Source organism: Podarcis bocagei, assembly GCF_964188305.1.
Source record: "Podarcis bocagei genome assembly, chromosome: Z".
NCBI classification, from domain to species: domain Eukaryota; kingdom Metazoa; phylum Chordata; class Lepidosauria; order Squamata; family Lacertidae; genus Podarcis; species Podarcis bocagei.
The window spans coordinates 13,276,258-13,300,214 of record NC_138140.1 but is presented as its reverse complement, the minus strand read 5'-3'; the positions used below and the strand labels follow the sequence as shown (position 1 = coordinate 13,300,214).

General features: G+C 45.0%; 1 protein-coding gene and 1 long non-coding RNA gene across 2 annotated transcripts in view; one reads left to right on the top strand and one right to left on the bottom strand.

Annotated features, from left to right (window-relative positions):
* The window catches only part of NSMF (NMDA receptor synaptonuclear signaling and neuronal migration factor), a 54,922-nt gene extending 36,081 nt beyond the window's left edge, over positions 1–18,841 (top strand). Inside the window, exons 7-15 of the mRNA XM_081180307.1 lie at positions 886–1,007; positions 1,454–1,537; positions 2,883–2,916; positions 4,800–4,870; positions 6,879–6,958; positions 9,248–9,350; positions 10,148–10,223; positions 10,562–12,779; positions 12,811–18,841. Of these exons, the coding sequence (XP_081036433.1) occupies positions 886–1,007; positions 1,454–1,537; positions 2,883–2,916; positions 4,800–4,870; positions 6,879–6,958; positions 9,248–9,350; positions 10,148–10,223; positions 10,562–10,659 (668 nt within the window). The 3' untranslated portion in view covers positions 10,660–12,779; positions 12,811–18,841. The remainder of the gene's footprint in view (positions 1–885; positions 1,008–1,453; positions 1,538–2,882; positions 2,917–4,799; positions 4,871–6,878; positions 6,959–9,247; positions 9,351–10,147; positions 10,224–10,561; positions 12,780–12,810) is intronic.
* LOC308579364 lies at positions 17,554–23,580 on the bottom strand. The gene is made up of 2 exons (XR_014004446.1): positions 22,535–23,580; positions 17,554–20,390 (listed from the first exon to the last, which is right to left on the bottom strand). It is a non-coding gene; the product is annotated as an uncharacterized lncRNA (long non-coding RNA).
* Between the last annotated feature and the right edge of the window lie 377 nt (positions 23,581–23,957).

The following is a 23,957-nucleotide window of genomic DNA, read 5'->3' as shown; positions in this document are numbered from 1 at the left end:
AAGCTCTGTGACAAAGGTTATAATACTTTTATTACTTAATAAATTTATATCCTGCCCAGAACCCCAGGGCAGCAAACAGATTTAAAGATGAAAACAAAGCAAAACAAAACACATTCTGATTAAAGCATTCTAAAGACAATTACACCTAAAACATTCTAGAAGCAAATAGAATTAAAAACATACTTCCATCCAGTGATCTTGAAGATACCAGAAACAGTATTCTTCAGCCACCAAACACCTGTGTAGACAGGAATGTTTCAGATCATTCCTGGAAGTTAATAATGCTGGAGACAGATGCCCCTCTCTAAGGGAGGACATTCCACAAAGGGGAAACCACCACTGAAAAGGTCTATTCATGTGTCGGTGTCAACCGGTCAAGTCCAAGATGATGGACACCTCTGTATGGGGAGGGAGTTCCACCACAAGGGAGCTTCCACAGAGAAAGCTCTCACCCATGCCGTCATTCCACATGCTTCTGAGGAGCCCTCTCTAAAGATTAACCCTGCTGTAAGCCCCCTAGGAAGTCCTTGGTATTAGGCAATGTGGCAAAGACGCAAACTAAGTAAGACAGGAAGATAAGCATCCTTGAATTGGGTTCAAAGGGGAATGCTCAGCCAACATAACTCTTTCAGAATCTGCATCCTAAAGGCAGCAACCAGCCTGTGATGTTTTGGTCTCCCCTTTTTTCAGTTTCGACGGCAGGCATCTTCCGGGCTTCATCTCTGATCATCTGTTGGGGCCTCTTAATTGCTGGTCTGATCATGTGAGGAAGGAGGCCAATGTGCATGTGGGCCCCTTCTTAACCAGGACACTTTAGAACATTGTATGTGTGTGTTCATGTGCATAAGGACCCCTCTGCAATGCTTCTCCCTCTGTATCTCACAGGCCATGAGCTCCAGGATTCTTGCTGTGCACTTGACAAGGGCGTTGACTTGAACTGGGAGGCAGAGAAAGAGCTTGAGGCTGCAGCCTGCAGCGGGGAAGACTTCATCCCACCCAAGATCATGGTGAGCAATACCCAAAAAGCAGTACGGGCAGCTGCCAAGGGCAGAAGTGGGGAACGCTTATCAGTACAAGGGCCACATCCCATCACAGGAAAACCTTGGGGGTACACATGCCAGCAGTCCAAGAGGCAAAAGTGGGCAGAGCAATGGAGGAAAAAAAATCATTTTTGCTAGACACACTCAGAGATGCTCACCCCTCTGTGTCCTCCAGGCAGGCAGGAGGCATGATCTCAACTAGGCAAAAGCCTTATTCAAGGAAACAGTGAAGCAGGGCCAATGAGGGGTATGAGGAGTGGTTGTGGGGTTGTCCTGTAGAATAAAGAATTAACCAGTTCAGGCCTCCATATATGGGATGTGGCCCTTATCCACTTGCCCCTGGCACTCCCTACCTCCCTTCTGTGCCCATTTTAATTGTCTCTCCTTCTTTCTTTCTCCTTCAATTTTTCCAGCTCATTTCCTCCAAGGTGCCCAAAGCTGAGTATGTTCCGACGATCATCCGCCGGGATGACCAGTCCATTATCCCCATCCTCTATGTAAGTCATAGCACAAGACCTCAACGGTCCATTCCATCTTAGTAATTTTCTGAAGTGGCATCACTTCGCCAAGTGCCAGAAAGCGTATATTGAGGAATTCCCTCCCAAGGGAGGTTAGTCTGGTCAGAAAGGTCTTTGGAACCTAAGGAGCAGGCAGTGCTGATCACTGGGCTGCTGTCAGGGCAAACCATGACAAATTGCTGGTTCCAAATGTGTTCTGATGCATTTTAACATTGTTTTCAATTAGTTTGGTTGTGTCGCTTTGCATTTTATAATGTTGCGTTTAAATGTTGTAAGCTGCGTTGAATTCCAACTTGGGAGAAAGGCAGGTTATAAATCCATCTAATAATAATAATAATAATAATAATAATAATAATAATAATAATAATAATAATAATAATAAAAATAAAAATAAAAATAAAATATATCTCTTTTAGGGAGATTCCCGGTAAAGCTAAACCAATAATCTGCATTCTATGCTGATTCTATTATTATAACATTTTATCACGCTGTTCTATGTTATTTGAATCTCCATGCTGTTGGCTGTTTCTGAGTTCTATTTTGGTTGGAGAGTGGGATAGAAGTATCTCAAATCCATAAATAAATTGTAGGCAGAAGATTGGTGGAAGATCACATTAAACGTGGGCATTGACTGATAGTTTATGGGAGAACTTGGCCAGTACAGTGGTTGTTTTCCTTCTCTTCCTGGATTATTCCCATGTGACAGAGGTTGGAAACGTTAGCTGTAAAGAAGAGTCTGTGCTGTTATTAATAAATAAATAATATTCCATCAGTGGCATGTTACAGCATAGCACGAGCAAATATAATAATAATAATAATAATAATAATAATAATAATAATAATAATAATAATAATAGCAGGGCATGCTCAAAATTCAACTCTTTTTTGGCTCTATACCAGAGGTAGCTTAAATAATAATAGTAGTAGTAGTAGTAGTAATTTTATTATTTGTATCCCACTCATCTGACTAGCCACTTGGATGGTTTTAAAAGAGGATTGGATAAATTCATGGAAGAAAATGCCATCAATGGCTGCTAACTACAAGTGCTTCTGAATACTAGTTGCTGGAAATCGGGACGGGAGAGCACTCCTGTGCTCAGGTCCTACTTATGGGTTTCTGGTTAGCCACTGTGGGATCAGAATGCTGCACCAGACGGGCCATTGGCCTGATCCAGCAGGCCCCTTCTTATGTTCCAACTCATTTAAAAAGTTAGTATCACTTTTTTTCTGCCTAGCACAATGCGCTTTGTGCCTTTCTGATGGATTGAAATGTGGTGTGTTTTTAAAATAAAAAAGCAATGCCTCTCTGTTTGTTTGCTTCCAGGATCACGAGCATGCCACCTTTGATGATATTTTGGGTACGTGAGTGTTTGGTAATTAAGCTGAATTGAACGGGACTGGGACTGGTGGGTGGGTGGGTGGGTGGGTGACATTGTGCCCTGAGACAAATGGCTAGAACCTTTGCTTCACTGTGAGTTCTGAATGCAAGACAAAGGTTTCTTCACACCGCACTGGCTCCAAAGGAAGCTCATCTCTAGAGAAAAGGGGAAGGAAGGGCTGGGGTGCCTTTTGCTGGCCTCCTTCTAATCTTCTTAGGCCTGATGGACTGCAATCCCCTTCAGCCTCAGTCAGCACAGAGGGTTTTAAAAGAGGAGTAGACAATCAACCAACTTCTCTGTTGTGGCCAATGACCAATACAGTGGTACCTCTGGTTACGAATGCTTCTGGTTACAAATGCTTCAGGATACGAGCTCCGCTAACCCGGAAGTAGCTGTTCCTGGTTGCGAACTTTGCCTCAGGATGTGAACAGAAATCGCACGCCAGAGGCGCATGCACAACGGGAAGCCCCATTAGCAAAAGCACGCCTCAGGATAAGAACGGTTGCAGCTTAAGAACAGACCTCTGGAACGAATTAAGTTTGTAACCAGAGGTACCACTGTATTCAGAAAGAAACTTTTTATGTGCATATATAAAGTAATGCAAAGCAAAATAGAAAACCATAGCAGTCAAATTACTAGTAAATGCATTGTGTTATAAAATGCTGGGTGCAAAAAAAATATGAAATTATAAGTTTGTTAAAATTAATTCCTGGCAAATTTTACATGCAGGAGAACATTAGCCACCCTCGAAGAGGTGAATGCATATGTTCTGATCTGGAAGCATAAGATGCATCTGATCATCCTGGCAATTTCTGTAAAAAGAGTTCGGTAAAAAATCTTAGGTACCGTATTTTTCGTCCTATAGGGCGCACCGCCCCATAGGACGCACCTCATTTTTTGGGGGGGAAATGAATAAAAAAAATATATTTCCCCCCCCCCAGCCACGGCTGCCGCCCCAAGCCTTGCGCACACCCGCCCGAAGCACGGGGCGCCCTCCAGAGGGCCCCCGTGCTTTGGGCTGCAGGCTGCCGCCCCAAGCCTCACGCGCCTGGCGGGACCTCCCGCCAGGCGTGCAAGGCTTGCGGACACCCACCCGAAGCACGGGGAGCCCTCTGGAGGGGGACGAGAGGGGTCGGTGCGCACCAATGCCTCTTGCTCTCCAGGCTTCAGCGAAAGCCTGCATTCGCCCCATAGGACGCACACACATTTCCCCTTCATTTTTGGAGGGGAAAAAGTGCGCCCTATGGGGCGAAAAATACGGTATATCATGATAAAAAGAACCCTGCATAAGAACTCAAGTTATCAATTTTACCTCTACAGATTTGCAGGGGTATTTATGCTGACATTTCTTTAACCTCCCCTCCAGACCTGCTGACGGAAAAACATTTAAATGCACCACAGAAAATGCTTTACTTCACACAGCACATAGTTAAACTATGGAACTCACTCCCACCGGAAGCAGTGATGTATTTAAAAGAGAACTGGACAGATTCATGGAGAAGAAGGCTATCAGTGGCCATTAGCCATGATGGCTTTGCTTTGCCAGAGGCAGCAATTATTCAGAATACCTGTTGCTGGAACTCACAGGAGGGTAGAATTCTGCTCTTGTGGTCAGGTCCTGCTTTTGGGCTTCCCAATGGGGAATCTGGTTGGCCGCTGTGGGAACAGGATGCTGGACTAGATGGGTCATTGGCCTGATCCAGTAGGACTGCCATTAAGTTCTTATGGACCAGCCCTTTGATTCCACCACGATGGTGATATCTGCACCTTGGTCAAAGCCTTTGCCTGCATGCTGTACATGTCTTATATACCCTTCTCTTCCCTCCCTGCCCCCCCACCTGCCCCTTCCCTTTCTTCCATAGAGGAAATTGAGAAGAAGCTGAACATCTACCGGAAGGGCTGCAAAATCTGGAAGATGCTGATTTTTTGTCAGGTATATAAATGCCCCCTGGTCGTTCCTTTCCTTCCCAAATTTTGGATTCACTTACCACTGCCTTGTTCACAACTTTCCCCCAGCCCTTCCCCCTATTGGCTTGTTCTCAAGAAGCTGGACTGAAGAAGTCCTTTCAGCCTGAGGGCCAGATTTCCTTCTGGGCAGCCTTCTGAGGGCCACATGACAGTGGTAGGCAGGGCCAGTGGCAAATGTGGGCGGAGCAATGAATCACAATTTTGCCTTTGTACAGTAGGCTAGTTTTCTACAGAGATTGACATACACACACTCCTTTCTGCCCTCCATCAGGGCAGTCAAAAGGGTTCAAGGACACATTGCAGCCAGGCAAACACACTCAGGGGAGGGGACAGTGAGGGGTGTGGCCTGGAGTGAGTTCTGAGGGCCAGATGGGGCGGGTGGAGGGCTGCATTCATCCCCCTGGGCTTGAGGTCCCCCATCCCATCATAAACTCCCCTCTCTGCTTCACCCTCCCAGTTTTTGAGAGATGCTAGACTGCACAGCACCATCTTCCAGGTCTGTTCCCTCCCCTTGGCAACCACCAACAGCAGATTTTTTTCCTGGAGCCTCCATTTTTGTTGGTGCTGATTCATGAAGGAGGTTGGAAAGTCTATACTTAACCCCCACCGGACTGCCACCTCCAAAGGCCTAGAAAATGTGTCATGTTTCTTAAGCACTCTGGCTTAATCAGGACTGGCTATTCTCATTATTATCTTCTAAATGTCAAAGCCCTTGTTTGTGTGTTGCCTGGTCCACCTCCTTATCCTTTTTCAATTGTACGTTGTTGAGATTTCCAAAACAAAGCAGAGCACACAAAAGGCCTGGAGTTTTCACATTTCCACCCCATCAGACACACGCCCAATACCTGTAGGCGTTCTCTTGTTCAGCAATACCTTCTTCTCTGGGCATATTTGGAGTTTTATTGGTCCGCATTCACACTGTACATTTAAAGCACAATGATACCACTTTGAACAGTCATGGCTTTCCACAAAGGATTCTGGGAGCTAGAGTTAATTAAGTGTGCTGAGTGTTGTTAGGAGACCCCTTGCTTCCCTCACAGAGCTCCTGTTCCTGAAGTGGTTTTACAATCAGCCCCACTTCCTGGGGAATGTCAACTTTTCCTCTGAATTTTTTTGCAATGTAGAGATCTGTTAAAATGTAATCAGTGAAGTCTGTAACATGGGGTGCACTTTCAAGTAAGTGAACCCTGCTGAACTCAAGCGGGGCTTGTTTCTGCATAAACATTAGCAGAATTTCAGTGTTAAATCACTGGAAAGCAAGGCTTTTAAGAATGATAGTTGACTGATTGTATGGTTTTTTTAATTGATTAATTTGCATGTTCAAACAAAAGTTCTAAAGCAACAGACACACTTCCTTTGCCTTTTGAGGATGCAAGCAGCAGCTTAGTAGAGGTGTTTTCTCTTTTGTGAGAGAGCAGGGGGAAGCCTCTTCTAAGACCGCATTTGCACCATGCCGTTAAAGCTCTATGATACCACTTTCAACTGTCATCACTCCCCCCCCCCAAGAATTTTGGGAGCTCTAGTTTGTCCAGGGTGCTCGGAGTTGTTAGGAAACTCCAATTTCCCTCACAGCTACAATTCCCAGAGTGGTTTAACAATCAGTGCTTCCCAGAGAACTCTGGGAATTGCAGCTCTGTGAAGAGAACAGGGGGTCTCCTATTCAGCTTTTAGTAGGGTGTGTGGGGGGGTAGGATTTGTCCTTTGTAATCCACTGAAAGATGAATACTTTTAATAATTAATGGTTCTTTTATTTATTTGTTTGATGCATGTTAAGTTTTGCATTACGTATGTTTTTATAATGGTAAGTCACTTTGAGACGTTTTTGTTGCAAGCAGCAAATAAATGTAATGAATAATAAGTGCCTCCCGTTAGGTGAAGCTGGCCAAATAATAAAGGAAAAGCAGTAACTGCAACAGCTCTACTGCAGCACACGCAGGCTGTTTCTCCAGACTCTGCCTCTTTTCCCCCTGCAGGGCGGTCCAGGCCACTTGTACCTTCTGAAGAATAAAGTTGCAACCTTTGCAAAAGTGGAGAAGGAGGAAGACATGATCTAGTGAGTGAGAGGATCCTGGGCTTTTTGCTTGTTTCTCATTTGGGAGCCACAGCTATGTGTATCCTGCATGTGTGGAACTTTGGACTAAAGTTTCAACATCTCAGCATTCACTGTGAACTATACTGAGACCAGCTGGTATAGGGCAGTATATAAATTCTAATAATAACAACAATATAGTTTCCAGTTCTTAGGACTGCAGAAAATTGCCCGTCCATTTTGGCTGTCTGAAATCTCTACATGTGCACAGCAATTGTGCAGGGTTTTGCATAGAATTTGGAATCTGGAGAAGCTTCCAGATTGTTGTTGATTGGGAGAAAGCAAGCTTTCATGACTTCCAATAGAACTCTCCCCTCCTGAGTAGCAAAATAGAATCGTAGAACTGGAAGGGAATCCAAGGATCACCTAGACCAACCTCCTGCAGCGCATTAAACAGCATAAAATAAATAAGCAAATACATTCATGTTTGTGGGATTTATGTATGGATCGCTGCATTCAGATCTCTCTCGTGCAGAATCTGGGATGTGTTGGCCCAGAACCAATCAACCTTGGGTGACGGTCTTACATGGTTTTTGTCCTACCCTTCAAACACATTTATTTATTTAAAATCTTTCCACCCCACTCTTCTCCATAGAAGATGATCCCAGAGCGAGCTACAGATTGATTGCCCATAAAATAAAACTCATTGCCAATAAAAATACATAGCCAACAAAAACACACACCAAGTAACACATCAATACTAAAATCATAACAGCACAACTGAGCAAACCTCAAAGCAGCAAGCATAGAGGCCAGTGAATCACTCACAGGCCCAAGTGAATAATTAAGCCTTTATTTATTGGTGCTGAAAGAGCAGGCACCAATCAGTTCTGGGATGGAGCACTTGAGAGACAACAGTAGCTCAGTGAGCTTTGTAGAGGTTTGAACCCAGATGCTTAGCCAGTGGTGGAGCTTCATGCTCCAGCACCAGGGGCAGAGAGCAGGTGGGGGCGTGGCTGGCGTATGTTCCGGGGTGTGTGGTGCGCGTCCTGGGGGTGTGGCACCCAGTGGGGGGGGCAGCCACGATGGCACCCCACCAGGATCATGATGCCGGGGGCGGTACGCTCCCCCCGCCCCCCTCTTCCTCCGCCAATGGGCTTAGCCTGACGATCTAATCACTGCACCACACTACCTCTCTGTTATATGCCAAAGCTTGACGTTACCTGGGGGTTGAGGTAGGGGAAGGTTAGCATCAATCTGTGCTGTTTGGGGCTGTTGGGAGTTGTAGTCCAAAGTGCCTGGAGGATGCCAGCTGGCCAAAGGCTGGTGCAACTAGTGGGTAAAGACTTCAGCAGACCAGGCACCAGTGAATGATCTGCAAAAGTGGACATGAGAGGGAAACAACTATTTGCATTCAGAGGTGAAACAGTGGGTTTAAACAGGGGTTCCCAAATTCCACTGGGTGGTCAGTGGAATTACTAAGAGGCAAGGGGTTAGAAGGGCAATGCTGATGGCATAATGACTATCAAACTTCGAAAAACTGGTGTCACTGGATCAAGTTCATCAGTTTTGTTGAATTAATTAAACTAGATAGTTTTCATTGGATTTTGAATAAACGTGCAATTAATTGCTGCTGTTTAGGATTTTTGTTTGTTTGTTATTATCTTCCTGAGTGGGTTGTGAATCACTGGGTTAAGGCATGGGTGGGAAAACCTTTTTGATCCAGTGAGCCAAATATTGATATCCTGCCACCCCAGCAGACCAGCTTTGACCACTCAGCTGTTGACCATCTGACATCACTCTGGTGCCAGGTGGGTGGTCCTTTGCACCTGTCAATAGAGTTGACCCACTGGGGGAGGCAGGGGAAATACCACACAAAGTGGGACTGAACTCCCCACCAATCCTGTTTTGCATGAACATTATTGAAAGTGGGAACACGTATAACTGCCCCAATACCAACCTAAGCACAAATCATTGTGAACACACCACAAAAAGGAGGGCTCCCAAAATGGACTGCCCACACATGTTTTTGGTCATAGAATTGTCCAACCCTCTGCAATGCAGGAATCTCAGCTAAAGCTTAAAAACCTCCAAGGAAGGAAAGTTCACAACCTCCCAAGGAAGGTTTCAGTGTGTTTTGTGTTGGTGGTGGCTGTCTCTGAGCCCAGGCATGGTGGGGGCAAGTTCCATTCGCCTGCACTTCACACATTAGGCAACCAGCCAGCCAGGAAAGGTCATGTGGCAATTGACAGGACGCCTCTGTGACTGACTAACGGGTTATTCCATCTTCTCTCCCCCCCTCCCCCCTCCCAGTTTCTGGAAGCGGCTGGGCCACCTGATGAGCAAGCTGAACCCGGAGCCAAACGTCATTCACATAATGGGGTGCTACGTGCTTGGGAACCACAATGGAGAGAAGGTGAGGCCTGCTACCTTGTTCCCCAGAGAGGCTCCAGGTGGCTCCAGCACAGTGTTGGGGAACCTGTTTCAACCTCTGAGGGTCACATTTCACCCACAGGCCAGTGGTGGGTGGAACCAAAGGAAAAAATTGGGTGGGGCAATAGATGTGATTTGTACCTCTGCACAGTAAGCCACATCCCAGCTATGCAAATCAGTTACTACATGTGCACACACATGCACACTCCCTATTCCATCCTTCCTTCAAAGCAAGCAAGAAGCATGACAACAGTTTACAACAGTTTACACCCCAGATAGGCAAAAGTTTCCATGGAGCATGCAGGCCAGGCCTGGTGGGGAGTGGGCATGTCCAGGGAGAGTTCCAAGAGCCGGATAGAGAGCTCTAGAGGGCCGCTCTAGCAGTTCTGATCCAGCTCTGTCCTCTGTGCTGTTCTTTTCTGGAAATAACTTCTCAAAGTCTTCCTGTCTGATATCACAGTAGTGAAACATACTGGGTAGTGGGGAAGAGCCATGGCTCAATGGCAGAGCATCTGCTTTGCATGCAGAAGGTCCTAGGTTCAATCTCCAATGGCATCTTTTGGTAGTGCTAGGAAACGCCTTAAACCCTGCTGACAGTCAGTGTAGACCATACTGGGCTAGATGGGCTGGTGGCCTGGCTTAGCATAAGGCAGATTCCTGTGCTCCAACAGCCGTGGGCCCTGGCAAGAAGCTGTGCAATTGGCAGCTGCCCAAGGCTGCCAACTGCAAACAGTGACCCTGGCCAGAAATCAGTGATTGTGAAGCTCCTTTGCCTTTCAGCTGTTCCAAAATCTGAAGAATCTGATGAACCCCTGTCGGGTTACTTTTGAATCTCCTCTCGAACTCTCTGCTCAAGGTAGGTTGCTCTGTTGCTTGGTGTGGGGGCTGATTCCAGAGTCCTCTGGGAAGGGGGGCTTATTATTGAACTTTTCTGGGAATTGTAGCTCATTGAAGACAAATGGGGAATCTCCCTAACAGTTCTCAGCACCTTTAACAAACTACAGTTCCCAGGATCCTTTGGGGGGGGGGAAACCATAACTGTTTAAAGTGGCATCGCAGAGCTACAAATGTTTAGTTTGCAGATAGGGCCATGAAATGTGGACTCCAAGGGGTTACACCAACATAGTTTCCATAGACGTTGACCTAACCTTGCTACGTGGTATTGACTCGGCCTTCTCTGTGTTGTGTTTCCAGGGAAGCAAATGATCGAGACTTACTTCGATTTCCGCCTTTACCGCCTCTGGAAGACCCGCCAGCACTCCAAGCTTTTGGATTACGATGACATCTTGTGAGCCAAGCAAGCAGTGGCTGAGAGTGGGTTGGTTTTATTGGAGTCCCAAGTGTCGTGCAGAGGGAAAGAGAGAGACCTTTTCGCAGGCACAGGGGAGGCCTTAGGCGCCCCGTCTGGGGTGGTAGTTTGTGCTGCAGAGCAAAACAGGAGTGTTGTCAGAACGTCGGGAGACTTGGAGAGTGCAGCCTGCTTACCTGGAGTGCAGTGTCTGATGGAGGGAGCGCTGTTGGAACAGGACAGGATAGGAATATCCTCATGGAACTGAGCTGATTTTTTGATCACAAAGGGCCAAACTCCATTGCAGGTCCTTTTTAAACAGACATTCCAAGCTCAGGTTTTCTTAACTACAAAAACTCAACTGATCATCTTTTATTCCCCCGCCCCCTTCTTCTCGTGCTACCAGAATGGGGGAAGCATCGCCTGTGTGCAATGCCTTGTGGTTTCATGTGCGGATGTTGCCTCTTCTTTCACAGGCAAAGGAACACCATGCTCAACCCTGCGTGCTTTTGAGATGTGAGGTCTGAAATGGTCCGAAATGGATTAAAGGAAGTTCAGGCTTTAAAATCTTGTCCATTTTAATAGGATATATATACATATATATGTATATGTGTTTGTGCGTGTATGCATACACACACACGCACACACACACTTTTTTATATGAATAGAGGGAATATTTAATTAGCTAATGCTGTAAACACACATCAGTAACTAATAGATGAGATATTTTTGGTCTGCTTGAAAATATATTTGAAATAGGAATATATCTTCTGTAGACATATATATATATATGTAATCACCAGCAGGATGGTTTTCTCACACGCTTTTTTCCTGCAGACCTGCATGTCTGCTGTTACTTGGTTTCCAGGTTAGCTGTGGAGGGACACTTTTCAACTGTGGGCTCTCTTAAGAGGGTCAAGGTGTCCTTTCAAGCAAATTTCTGATTTGCAGCTTGGCGAAATGTTCTTTTGCCAGCCGTTTTTTCTCGTTTAGATATACAACAACATGGCCAAGAAGGATCTTGGTCTGTTTCCGCAAGTAGATATATTGCAAACTAGAAATGAATAGCCATCTTTCGAAAGACTCTCTCTTGCTGCACTTAACCTAGTTGTTTGGGTTTTTTCTCTCTCTGAAAGATGGCTGCTGTATAAGGAATCAGGGAAATGTCTGCTGGAACAGCTTAGTTACAGAGGGAATGTCATCTGCTTGTGTATGGTTCAGAATTTCAACATAGGGATATGGTGTCCCTTTCTCTCCCCCCCCCTTCTTTTGCACAGAGAAGGGAATTTGCTGGTAGCAAACTGGCTCTTACCACATACTGGGCTTGTCTATTATCTGTGATTGATCGTAGTTTGGATGATCCAGACCTGTGCTTATTTACCTTTTGGAAGAAGTGCTGTGACATAGCCACGTTTTAGGTTTTTTGTGGTCCTCCTACCTGTTCAGGTGATATGAATACCTGAGGAACCTGCACTTTGTGACAAAGGTGTAGTCTCCCTGGTTATTTTGGGTGGAATTTCCTGGTCTTACTTCTTTCCATGAAGCGAAGTACTTTGGAAGCACTCAGTTGGCCTCCCCTATTTTTCTTAGTTTCTAAGAAGATTGTGAAGTGAAAACAAGTATATATGCACTATAAATCTTTCTTGTGGTAAAATGAAAACCCCACTTTAACAAGTCCACCACCCCATGTTCTCCATTGTTGTGATGGTCTCCATGCACCCTTGCTATCTGTACCATTGCCAGGGCAGATGACGGAACCGCAACCCTCACTGTCTGCCCATATTAATGCTACAACAGCTGTTCTGAGAAGCGGCGTTAACGAGAGCATCCCAGGTAGCAAGAGAGTGCTGCTGTAAAATCCACACTGTTCAAATGGCAATGGGTGTTTTAGATTTTGGAATTTTCCTGTTTCAATCATAAAGAATTTTTTAAATATGTTTCTTTTAAAAAAAACAAACCTGAAGGGTTTTTCTTGTTTTTGTAAATCTGTACAGCAACTGTATTCTACAACCTGTCATTTTATCTGTCAGTGGCAATCCTTCATTGAGAACCGCACACAGGAGAACATAAATTTCAATATTGCGCTGGGGGGAAAGATCCAAGTGAGGGAATTTGTGGATCTTTGTGTGTGTGTGTGTGTGTGTGTGTGTGAGAGAGAGAGTGTGCGCCCCCCCAAAAACCCTAATCATCAAAAGATCTGAAGCTGAAGCGGGAAAGTAGTTGGAAATAACTATTCAAAAACAAAAGTTAGACAGTTTAGGAAAAACATAAACTCAAGACTGTTTAACCCACACAGTTGGCTCATTGCTGTTTGTTATGCAAAGCAGGGGACAAGGCTTTGATTCTATTTTTTGATTTTCACAGACACTGTCGAGCAAATACTTAACTAAGCAAAGGACTATTTTTCCTTTAAAAGGGGTGAGGGGGTGGGGAGTGGGAAGTTTTACCATCTTAGCTGTGCCACTAGGGGGCAACCAAACACTTATTCCCTAGCACAAAGCCTCTGCGTAGAGGTGAGGGTAGTGGCAGCAGTTTGGTGGGATGGGGACCGCTTCATACATGATGCTCTTCACACACAGGAAATCTCAGCGTGAGATAAAGCTGAGTGCAGAACCTGCGTTGTGCTGTATGTCGCAGATCAGGCAGCCAGCATGACATCTGCCTGGTCCATAAAAAAATTTTGGCACAAGGAAATCACACTTAAAGAACTGTATCACAGGGGAACAGAATAAAGGTCTGTCAGATCCAGCAGTCAATCTCCCAGCAACCACCCCTTGAATGACCCTGCAGAGAAGCTCGTAAGCAGGGTGTACAATGGAGGAGGCAGCCACTGCAACTTCACCTCTAGTATCCAAATATATATGGTAGACTGCTTGCAAACATGGAGGCTCTCTTTTTAGTCCTCGTGGCTGATAACCACTGATAGACTTGGCCTCCATAAATCTGTCTAGGTCAGGATGGCCCAAGTAGGCTGCAAGGGCACTTTGACGCAGAACTCACAGGCCACACACTGCCCTTGCCATACAGAGCGGTGAGGAGGCCAAAATTTGACACACACACACACGCCCTTAGCATTTGAACTGCCTTCCCAAAGATGGCTAACTGGGAGTCCTAGAGCTGGGAAAGCACTTACTAGGCTTTGGGAAGGAGGCAGGAGAACTCTAGTACCCTGTCAGAGTAGTCATAACTTCCTACCCAAAGCCGGGTGGGCTTTGGGAAGGCAGCAGAGTACTGGCGGGGGGGGGGGGCATCAAATGTTGCCATAGGCCACCCAGAAAGGCAGGCTGCACATTGGACCATCCTGGTCCAGCAGTGGAGCAAGCTGATCAGGTGCCTGGGGCGGTGCCCCAGGGGCAGGGCGAGCTGGGGCAGGACGTTCCATGGGGCCTCAGAGAAGTCTGCCTGCCTCCTCCCACTCAGCTGCCCTACAGCTGGGGAGGAGGCAGCGGGCGGACTGTTTGGGGCAGAGTGGAGCCTGTGGGCGCCCAAGCCACTGCGTCACTCCCAGGAGAGATGCGTGGCTTGGGCGTGCTGCAGGCCCCACTGTGAGTGCCGCCCAGCATTTTGTCACCCCCCTCAGTGGTGACACCCGGGGCAGCCTGCCCCCACTGCAGCCCCGTTCCTTTGCCCCTGCCCCTGGTCTAGTTCCTTTAAAAAAAAATTTAAGCCCTGCCTTCTAGCTGTTTCCAGCTTCATGTGACAGTTGTATGTTCTGATTTCCCAGATCTTAATGTAGGGGAGAGTTGTGAGTGTGTAACAGTCCTTAGAGACGCCTGCGCGCGCTCTCTCTCTCTCTCTCTCTCTCTCTCTCTCTCTCTCTGTGTGTGTGTGTGTGTGTGCTGTAGAGTTATGCCATTGGAAGGGTCTCGTCAGAGCCAATGCTTTTCTTTGAGAACCACCCAGGAGAGGGATGCATTGATATCTCTCCCTGAGTACCTTGTTCTATCCATGAACCTCTACTCTTATTTGCGGTAAGAAAGTGTTTCCTTATGTTGTAACCAGATCTACCTCCCTGTAGTTCAAAGCCATCGGCTCGTCATTTTCTTGGAGGATGTGGTGAACAGACACTCGTCCTCATTTCTGCCAGTCTCTTACATAGCCCTACTTTTAACACTTTGTCCCTTCAAACGTGCTCACCCACTTCAAGCTTTCCTTGATCCAGTTTGCCTTCTGCAAAAGATCCCTTTGCAATCTATCGGTCAGCATATCCCTCCTGAAGTCTGTGAATCTGGGGCCAAATTCAGTATTCCTCTCCCCAAAAATTCTTTCTACTGGCACTCTTTTTTTAGCCCTCCTTTTGGCCACTGCACACTGGAAGCGTTTTGTTAAAAAGGATGGGAGCAGGGTTCTAGCCCTCGAGGATGGAATGATAAGGTTGCAACTTCTCAGGCAGTGCTCAGTGATTAGAACTGAGGGAGAGGTGGTTTTTCAGGCCATGTGGCCTCCTTGCATAGCTTTTGTTCCCCTTTGTGTGCAGTGAAAACAGGATGCTGTAAAATACAAACACTGAGAAACAGTACATCATCCATGTGGTTTGCAAAATCCAGCTTTCCTTGAGCAGAATACAATGTCACCTCTTTGCAGAACTGATTTTTATTTAATGAATGTAAAGTTCAAAAACAAGTCTATTGATTGATGGTGTGAGAAGCCACAACAGCACCATTTAAACACTCCCATGTTTACAGGACTATTTGCCAAGAACCCTGAATTAAAAATAGTAAACGGCCTTATGCTGTGTCAGGCCATAGATCCATCCAGCTCAGTATTGTCTATGCCAGCCTTTCTCAGCCTTGGGTCACCAGATGCTGTTGGACTACAACTTCCATCATCACTGGCCCTGTTAACTAGGGATGATGGGAGTTGTAGTCCAACAACTTCTGAGGACCTCAGGTTGAGAAAAGCTATACTGACTGGCAGTGGCTCTCTAGGGTTTCAGACAGAGTCTTTCCCAGCCCTGTCTTGGAGATGCTGGGGATTGAATTTGGAACCTTTAGCATGCAAGGCAGATGGTCTAGGACTGAGCTACCACCCTTTCCCAAAAGCATGGTCCTGCCCAGCATCTTTTTCAGATGCACCACTGCCTGATCTATGATCCCTTTCAGTACTTGTTACTCATTTAAATATAGTCTTTACAGAACGTAAAATGCTTGCAAATCTTCAGTCATTGATGCAAAGAACTAATTCTTTTTGCTTCAGAATAAATACTTAGAGCCCCACACTATGCATTTGAATATTTCATGAAAGACATACCCTTTAGTGAAAAGAGAAGCAAGGCAAATCAGAAGGTCTCTGAGAAGTCAGGTCTTTATCTGCCTCCTTCCACTCTGCACTATAAAGTGGCATTGGTGGACTTCCTTGTGCAGGGAATGCTATGGAAATATGGGAACTCATATAAGGAGATGCTGTTACTAGGTAGGGTACTTTCCTATTTTAAAAGTCATGCTTTCTCTTGTGATGCAGTTTCAGCACCACCACCCTGCATGACATGAATCTGGTACAACCACCATAATTCTTGTGGGTTTTTAGTACCAGCAATGGTCAGTTTGGAGCACCATGTGGACATAGGGCTGATGGGGATACCTCCTGTCATCTTCTGGGAGGACTTTGGTAAATCTACAGTAGCCCCATTCACTGCAGTGCTCCTGGGCTTTCTCTGAAATTCCCTCTTAGCAAGGCAGAAGAAAAAATTATCTTGCACAACTGCCTCTTAATGCAAACCAAGCAAAATCAGAATGTTCTGGGAAAGAGATTGGTGTCCAACCATTGCTTCCCACTTCTTTGCTCCTGCAAAATATATACATGCCTTTGTGACATAAGTAACACCCCAGCTTAAGTCAGACCACTGGTCTGCCTAATTCTGAATGCCCTCAGTTTCTCAAGCAGAGAAGTCTTTCCTAGTTCTACTTCTGAAAATGCCAAGAACTGAATTTGGAATCTTCGGCATGGGAAGATGTTTTTCTCACTGAGCTATAACAAATTACCATTCAATACAGTCAACTGCATTCTTCCCAATGCCCCATTGTGTTTCTGCGCTTCAGTTCTGGAAGTCCCCAAGCAGAAGGTGGCCTCAATGTGGACACAGTTCTGTTTGGGCACCATGTACCTCAGTTTTTGAGCTTCTGGCATGGAAAAATTGTGTACGGCAAGGAGTGCACTGCATTCTAAAGCCATGAACCTTTGAATTTTGTCCCAAACCTAATCCTTTTTAAAAATAATAATCAAATGAAATCACTGATTAGCTGACATGGTGGCATTTTATCCTCACTTCATTGCTCATTACAATTGGCAATTTGTACTGTTCACTGAAGACCAGGACTGTACTGGGGTTGCATTAGAACTTACCTATTCCAGTATACAGCAATAACACATCAGGTGGGTTTCCTGTGACAATAACCCCATTCTTTCTGGCCCTTGGTCTTCTCCAAGGAAGTCCATTTTGTGAGGCCCATGCCATGTCTTACTATCTTGATCTCCAGGATCATTCTCTCTGTTGAGCATAAATAGCATCCTGGCTCCGATGTAGCTATGAGCCTCAAGCTTTGGACAGGGGAAATATTATATTTGGCCAGATTCCTAGACTTTTGGATGGGCATGTGCCAAATTCTGTGGTTACTGTTAGCTTGTTTTGCAGCCTTGCCATTTTTTTGGTGCAAAAAGGGATGATTGGGTTGGTCTGAGCATCTATAGTGCTCTCCACAGTGGGTTGTAGAGTGACACTGAGGCCTGGGATAGAAAAAAGATGCTATATGTCAAGGGCATTTCACCAATATGACAGTTAGCTAAATGTCTTCACAATGTCCCAATTTGGAGGGTAACTAGAAAGTTGGATTGATGCAAACTAGTGGCACTGATAGATGTGGTCTTATCACAAAGGATGCTGTGTTGGTGAATAGATTCAGTTTTTGTTTTTCACAAACAAGTGGATAGTATTACCTGTCCTGCATAATCTGAATGAGATATTTGTTGACTGGGGGAGGCATACAGAAGACATTCAGTGTGGTGTAGTGCTCACCACTGCAGGTAATGACCAGGGAGTCCCTCATTCAAATTCTTACTTGGCTATGAAACTTATTGAATGACCTTGGGCCAGTGACTATATCTCAGCCTAACCTACCTCGCAGGGTTGTTGTGAGGATAAAATTGTGTGCTTAAAGGCAGAAGAACCTTGGGTGCTGCTCTGAGTTTTGTTTTTAGAAAGGGCCATATAAAAATGTAACATAAATACAGAAGAGCAAAGCAAGCTCTAGCTTCTTGTGTCTAATTCCCCCAGTGAGAGAGATATTTGGAACATCACAGATGAAGCTCCTGAAACTGGAAAGCTTTTGAGTGTTGGAACTGGGCTGCTTTTTAGTTTTCTGTTATGCTTTTGGTAAAAGACACAGGCTGTGATACATTTAAAGGACAGAGAAGGAACTCTGCATTTAGGAATTGCTACTTTCAACACAGCTGCTTCCATTGCAGAAGAAACTTGCCTCCTCTGCAGTGGGAGATGCTAAAACAGAAGTGCAAGGGTAGACAGCAGGGTGCCCTCCTTTTCTTGTTTGACCACAACACCCATCAGTCCCTCCCATCATGGCCTGTGGTCAGGATGGTGAGAGCTGTCTCCCATAGCATTATGTGCAGTTCTCTCTGTAGCAGCCGCCGACCTCAGGAGTATAGGGTGAGGTTTGTGAGCATAAGAATTATCTTGTTGGTTCCCACCAAGGCCAATGGGTTGTATCCAATGTAGTGCTGAATTAAAATCACTTAGCAGTATACTTGTCTCTGCTACTGAAATGTTTTGCACCAGTGTAACATAGTTGTGCAAGAGGCATAAGTAGGTTGCTCACCTCTCCACTACAGCCTTGGCGCTAGCAGGCAGTGAATGTTGGATACAACTGGAGCTTTGCTTTCAGTCCCTGGCTCCATCTGATTTACCACTGTTGGGAAGAAGAGGCTGGGACCCTGGTGTGATCCAGCAACACAGTTCTTAGTTCCTAAACCTCCTTCATTGTCCTTAAGTAGTTTTAAGGCTGGCCTTGTTGGTTCATCACCGTGCAGGTGGTCTTTCGCCTCCCGCCTCTTCAAGCTGGGCTTCTCATCTCCTGTCTCACTCACCTGTATTCAATTATCATTTCCGAAATAAATGAAAGTTTCTAGGTTTTCAGATGTGATTTAATAAAAAGAACCCTTGGGGATGACTGACATTTGGTGTCCTTTGTTCTTTTCACCACACATACCTTGTTTGCTATGCACCTTGTTTATCAACCACCCTCTGCATTGTTCCCATTATACAGGAATTTAGGAGACTCATGTTTTCATTATACGGAACACAATTTACTTATTTGGAACATACAGAGTCAGTGTAGTGGTAAGAATGTTAGACTGGGACCTGGAAGACCAGGGTTCAGATTCCCCACTGGGTGACCATGAGCCAATGCCTGTCTCCCGGCCTAACCTACCCCACAGGGTTGTTGTGAGGATAAAATGGGAAGGAGGAGAACCCTGGGTAACACCTTGAGCCCTTTGAAGAAAAAGTGGGCATAATCAGATTTTAATGGAAAAGCTATGTTGGTCAACTTTTCAATCTGTTAAAGCAACTCACAGGAGGATAGTATGATGATATAATTTGCAAGTGCGGACCTATGTTTTGGTTTTGTTGAGAGCAAAGCATCTTCAAGTCCATGCTGAAGCATCTTTCTGGGCATTATGTGTTTCCAGGATCCAAACTGGTTCTGCCTACCTGACCACGCTATTGGGTGTTTCTAGACAGGAGGGCTTCCTGTTTGGCCTGGGACTTTGCACGCACAGCAATAGTCTTCCTGGCAAGGGTAACCAACATGGTCCCTCCAAAATTGGTGGACTCCAGCTGCCATCAGTGCCAGCTGACCAATGGTGAGGAATGATGAGTCATTCAGCAACAGCAGGAGGCCATCATATTAGGCGACCCCTTCTCTAGTGTATTTGTTTGCTTCTGACTTCATTGTTCCTGCCTTCTAGCATCCCTCAGTTGCCTACAGCTTAGCCCTCGTAGACCTGCACTTATTCACATGGCAGCCATTTATATATCAGTCTTAAACACACCATTCACGTGCACCTTTTTTCTGTGGCTTTCTCTCTCCTCACCCTAGGAAGACCCCACTGCCTTAGGACTTGTAGAGTATCTCTAAAAACAGCAACACAGGTGCAGCCGCAATGTTAGCGGATATTCCATTGTATTCCAATGTTTGAGTCAGTGACCCTGGAGCCCTAGAACTAGCAAGGCTCCAAACATGACCGCTTGTGTTTACTTCCACCCCACCCCCTTTATTTTATCAAGCTTCTCTTATCAGGAAGGGACTGTAAATTGGCAGAACTTCTCGTTTCCTGTAAAGTGACACATTTACATGTCTTTAAGCCAACATGCCTTAATCTGATACTTCATTTATTGTTATACTCGGTGCCTAAAATAGAATCCAAAGTTGGCTTTGCCTTAGTGATCTAGATACAGACTAGATTCCAGCCTGTTGACAATGCAGAAAAGCTTACATGTGGCTTACTGAAACTGGGTTGACCTTAGCAAAGGTGTGGCTTCACTGACCCAGTGGTTGCTTCCATCTGTGGGCTTGGTTTCAGAGGGCGAAGCAGAAGAGGATGAAGGGAATCCCTTTTGCTGACCTGAATCTGGAATGCTAAGTGGCTTCGAGTTGAAGCGGACCTCCTGCTCTTTACCCTACAGTAGGCTTAGCTGCCAGATGTTGTCTTCCAGTGGTGTCTCTTGACGAAGCATAAAGAACCATTGGAACACAACAACACAATATTAATTTGCAGATTTATCAAAGAAAGTGAAAACGGGGGTTATTAAGGAAATAAAATTGAACGTTATAAAATAGGGAAATAAAAAAAAGTGAATAATACTAATACTGTAGTATCAAAACACACACCATCAATTCACACTATGGATGCAGTAACCATTAGTACATTCAGTTTAAGAGAAACAGACACGTTAATATAAGCCCACATTCATACCACAATCATACCGTGATGCCGCTTTAAATAGTCCCAACAAATTCAGGGAGCTGCAGCTTGCTAGGTGTGCTGAGAGTTATTAGGACACACACACACACACACCCTGTCCACCTCACAGAGCTGCAAATTCCCAGAATTCCCTGTGAGGAGGGATTGATTGTTAAACCACTGTGGGAATTGCAGCTCTGGAAGGGAAGCTGGAGTCTTCTCACAACTCTCAGCACCCTTAACAAAGTACAGCTCCCAGGGTGCCTTGTGGGAAGCCATGAATGCTTAAAGTGGTATCATAGTGCTCAGTATGAGCAGTGTAAATATGGCCCAGATGTCCAAATAGGTGTCCACATAAAACTCAAGTTGATAAGAGATAAGTTCAAATGTGGCCAGGGCTGTGACAATTCTGACAATTCTGTAGCAGATGCTGGTTATTTATTTTTCCAGGCTCACAAGTGTGTATGAGTTTCTTAGCAACCATAAAGGCTAACAACGTCCTCTTTTTTTGTCCTGCCATTTAATCCCCATAGTACTGGGATATGATTTTTAATGTACATATGTGAGGATTAATAATTTTGCCAATAGCTACATAATGGATGTGGATAACCACATTGTCTGCCTCAACACATCAGCTGCTTCAGCGAGGCATTACAGCATAAAGAATCCAAGTTTACGCAGTGGTAGAGAGGAGTTTGTGGCCACACCAGATACTGTAAATTAAAACAGAAGTGCTCCCCGCCCCGCCACCCCAAATACTGCTCAGGGTGGAGTCCCACAGGAGGTAGATGATGTGAAACTGTCTCATTTGGGAGGTGGAATTGATAGAGGATTCAAAGGGCAGTAGATATTGGACACAATATCAAAATCTCAGCCTGGCAGAAACTATGGAACAGAATGATAATTTTTTTGGCTTGCTCCAGATGAAGGAGAATATATTAAAGATGGTGTATAAGTGGTACCTGACACCAACAAAAGAGCAATGGTTAGATAAACTGACCAGAGTTCACAGAATTAGTGAACATGACCACTAAAATAAGGGATTGTGATGAAGGGAGGACAAGGGCTGAGTGGGAATACTTCAGAGAATATTTAAAAAGAAATGATATTACAACTGATCTGCAAGAAGGGGCAACATTTTGAACAACAGTAAGATAAAATCAAGGAATTGGTAGAATTAAAATAAGGTGAAGAAAACAATGGAAATGCAGCAAACCAAGACTTTATTAGAATGCCACTGAAGGTTAGGTTGGGAAGTCTGAAAAAAATAGTGTAAGATAAAATGAGTAAGGCACACTGTAAAAACCAAAAAAGCATAAATAAAAATAAAAATACACTGTGGGGGGGGGGGATGAAAGGATACTGTGAGGTAGGGATGGAAGGACAAATTGGTTTCTGTTAAATGCAAACTGACCTAATTTGCACTTCCTGAAACTAAATGCTGACTGGAAAGGCAGCTATCCTTGAAATTTCTCACTTTGCCAGATTCTACAATGTGACTATCCAGCCCAAAAATGTGCACAGTAACACACATTATGGGCAGTGGGGCATATGAATGCACAGGTGGGTGAGAATCACATACATAAAATGTTTTATACCAGGAAAAGTCACTTGGGAAAATGCATATATATTAGGAGACAGGGTCATTAAGATGCCGATGAATTTTCATGAGGATTTGAAAAAGGCAGTGTGTGTGATGCAGAATTGTGGCAAACAAGACATATTCATCCACCTGTATTCTGAGGGTGCTCCATGAGGGGATAATGGTGCTTCCCCATGGGGCATCTGGTTGGCCACAGTAAGAACAAGTTGCTGGACCAGATGGGCCACTGGGTCCTCTTACATTGTTAGCAAGCACAGGTGAAATGTGGAAGGGTTGTAGCCCAGCGGCGGAGGATATGCACCTTGCCTGCAGAAGGTCCTGTGTTGAATCCCCAGCATCCCCTGGTAGGAGTGGGAGAGACTCCCTGTCTGAAACTCTGGAGAGCTGCTGCCAGTCAGTGAAGACAACACTGTGCTAGATGGTCTTATTCGGTATAAAGCCGTTCTTAAATTGTCAGTTCATAACCGCGGGACATGTGTTAATCACCCTCCACAAGCCAGTGTTACATGCACTCTTAAAAACAAATGCGTAACACAGACACCTTTTGAAGGCAAAAGCAGGAAGAGGAAACTGGTAAAAAAAATGCACAGAATGAATAGGAAGTATCAGGGAGGGGGAGTGCATTGGTTTCTGCTCCCTACCCTCTTATCATACATCTTTCAGCGTCTTTATGTAAATCCAGTGGAGCGATTTGAATTGCCAGGTGGCCAAGTTGAAAAAGAGGCATCCCAGAATGCTGTTGGCTGGGCCTACGTGTCATTGCTACCGTCTCAAGCTAAGCTCGCCTTACAGAAAAGGCTTTTGTGCCTGCTTAGAGGCATTGTTGTCCGGCCACACTCCAGACACTCCCAACTAAGAATTTATTATCATGCCACCTCACTGTACCTACAAATCTTGGTCTTTTGAAAAGGGTTGTCTTGTGGCTCAGATGATGAGTCTTGGACCTAGGCCATGGGATGAGTCTTCTGAGAGCTGCCATATTTTATCAGGTTACACACACACAGAAACAAATTTTTGCTGAAAGCAGACCCATTGAAATTTGACCCATTGCAGCAGTTTTTGTTGTTTTAGTAAAAACAAAATGAAGCGCTGGTACTCATCTACTGATAAAAGTGCTGTGGGTGCCAGCACAAAATGGCTGCCATGGGCTGCATAGAAAGAGGTGGCAGTGAGTAGTGTCACAAAAAAGCCCTGCATCCAAGTTAGTCACATCAATTCCAGTGGGTTTACTCTAAGTAGGACTAACACTGGATACAGCCCTCCAGGTTGCCTCCAGCTAAATTCTACTCAGAGTGAACCACAGACTTGTTTAATCTAAGGGACCTAGTCCTATTATTACAATTATTAGGGTTGTCTCCAGCTAAACTGTACTTAGAATTGACCTTGTTGAATTTAATAGATGTAGTCGTAGTAATAATAATAAAAATAATAATATAATTTAAATATTTCGTGTAAACTGCTTAGAGTTTTGTCACAATCAAGTAGCATATAAACATTGTTAACTACATAACTGTTGTTGTTAATTATTATTATTATGATTTATGATTTATAATCCGCCCATCTGGTTGGGTTTCCCCAGCCACTCTGGGTGGCTTCCAACAGAATATTAAAATACAATAGTCTATTAAACATTAAAATCTTCCCTAAACAGGGCTGCCTTTGGATGTCTTCTAAAAGTCTGGTAGTTGTTTTTCTCTTTGACATCTGGTGGGTGCCTGGTTCCC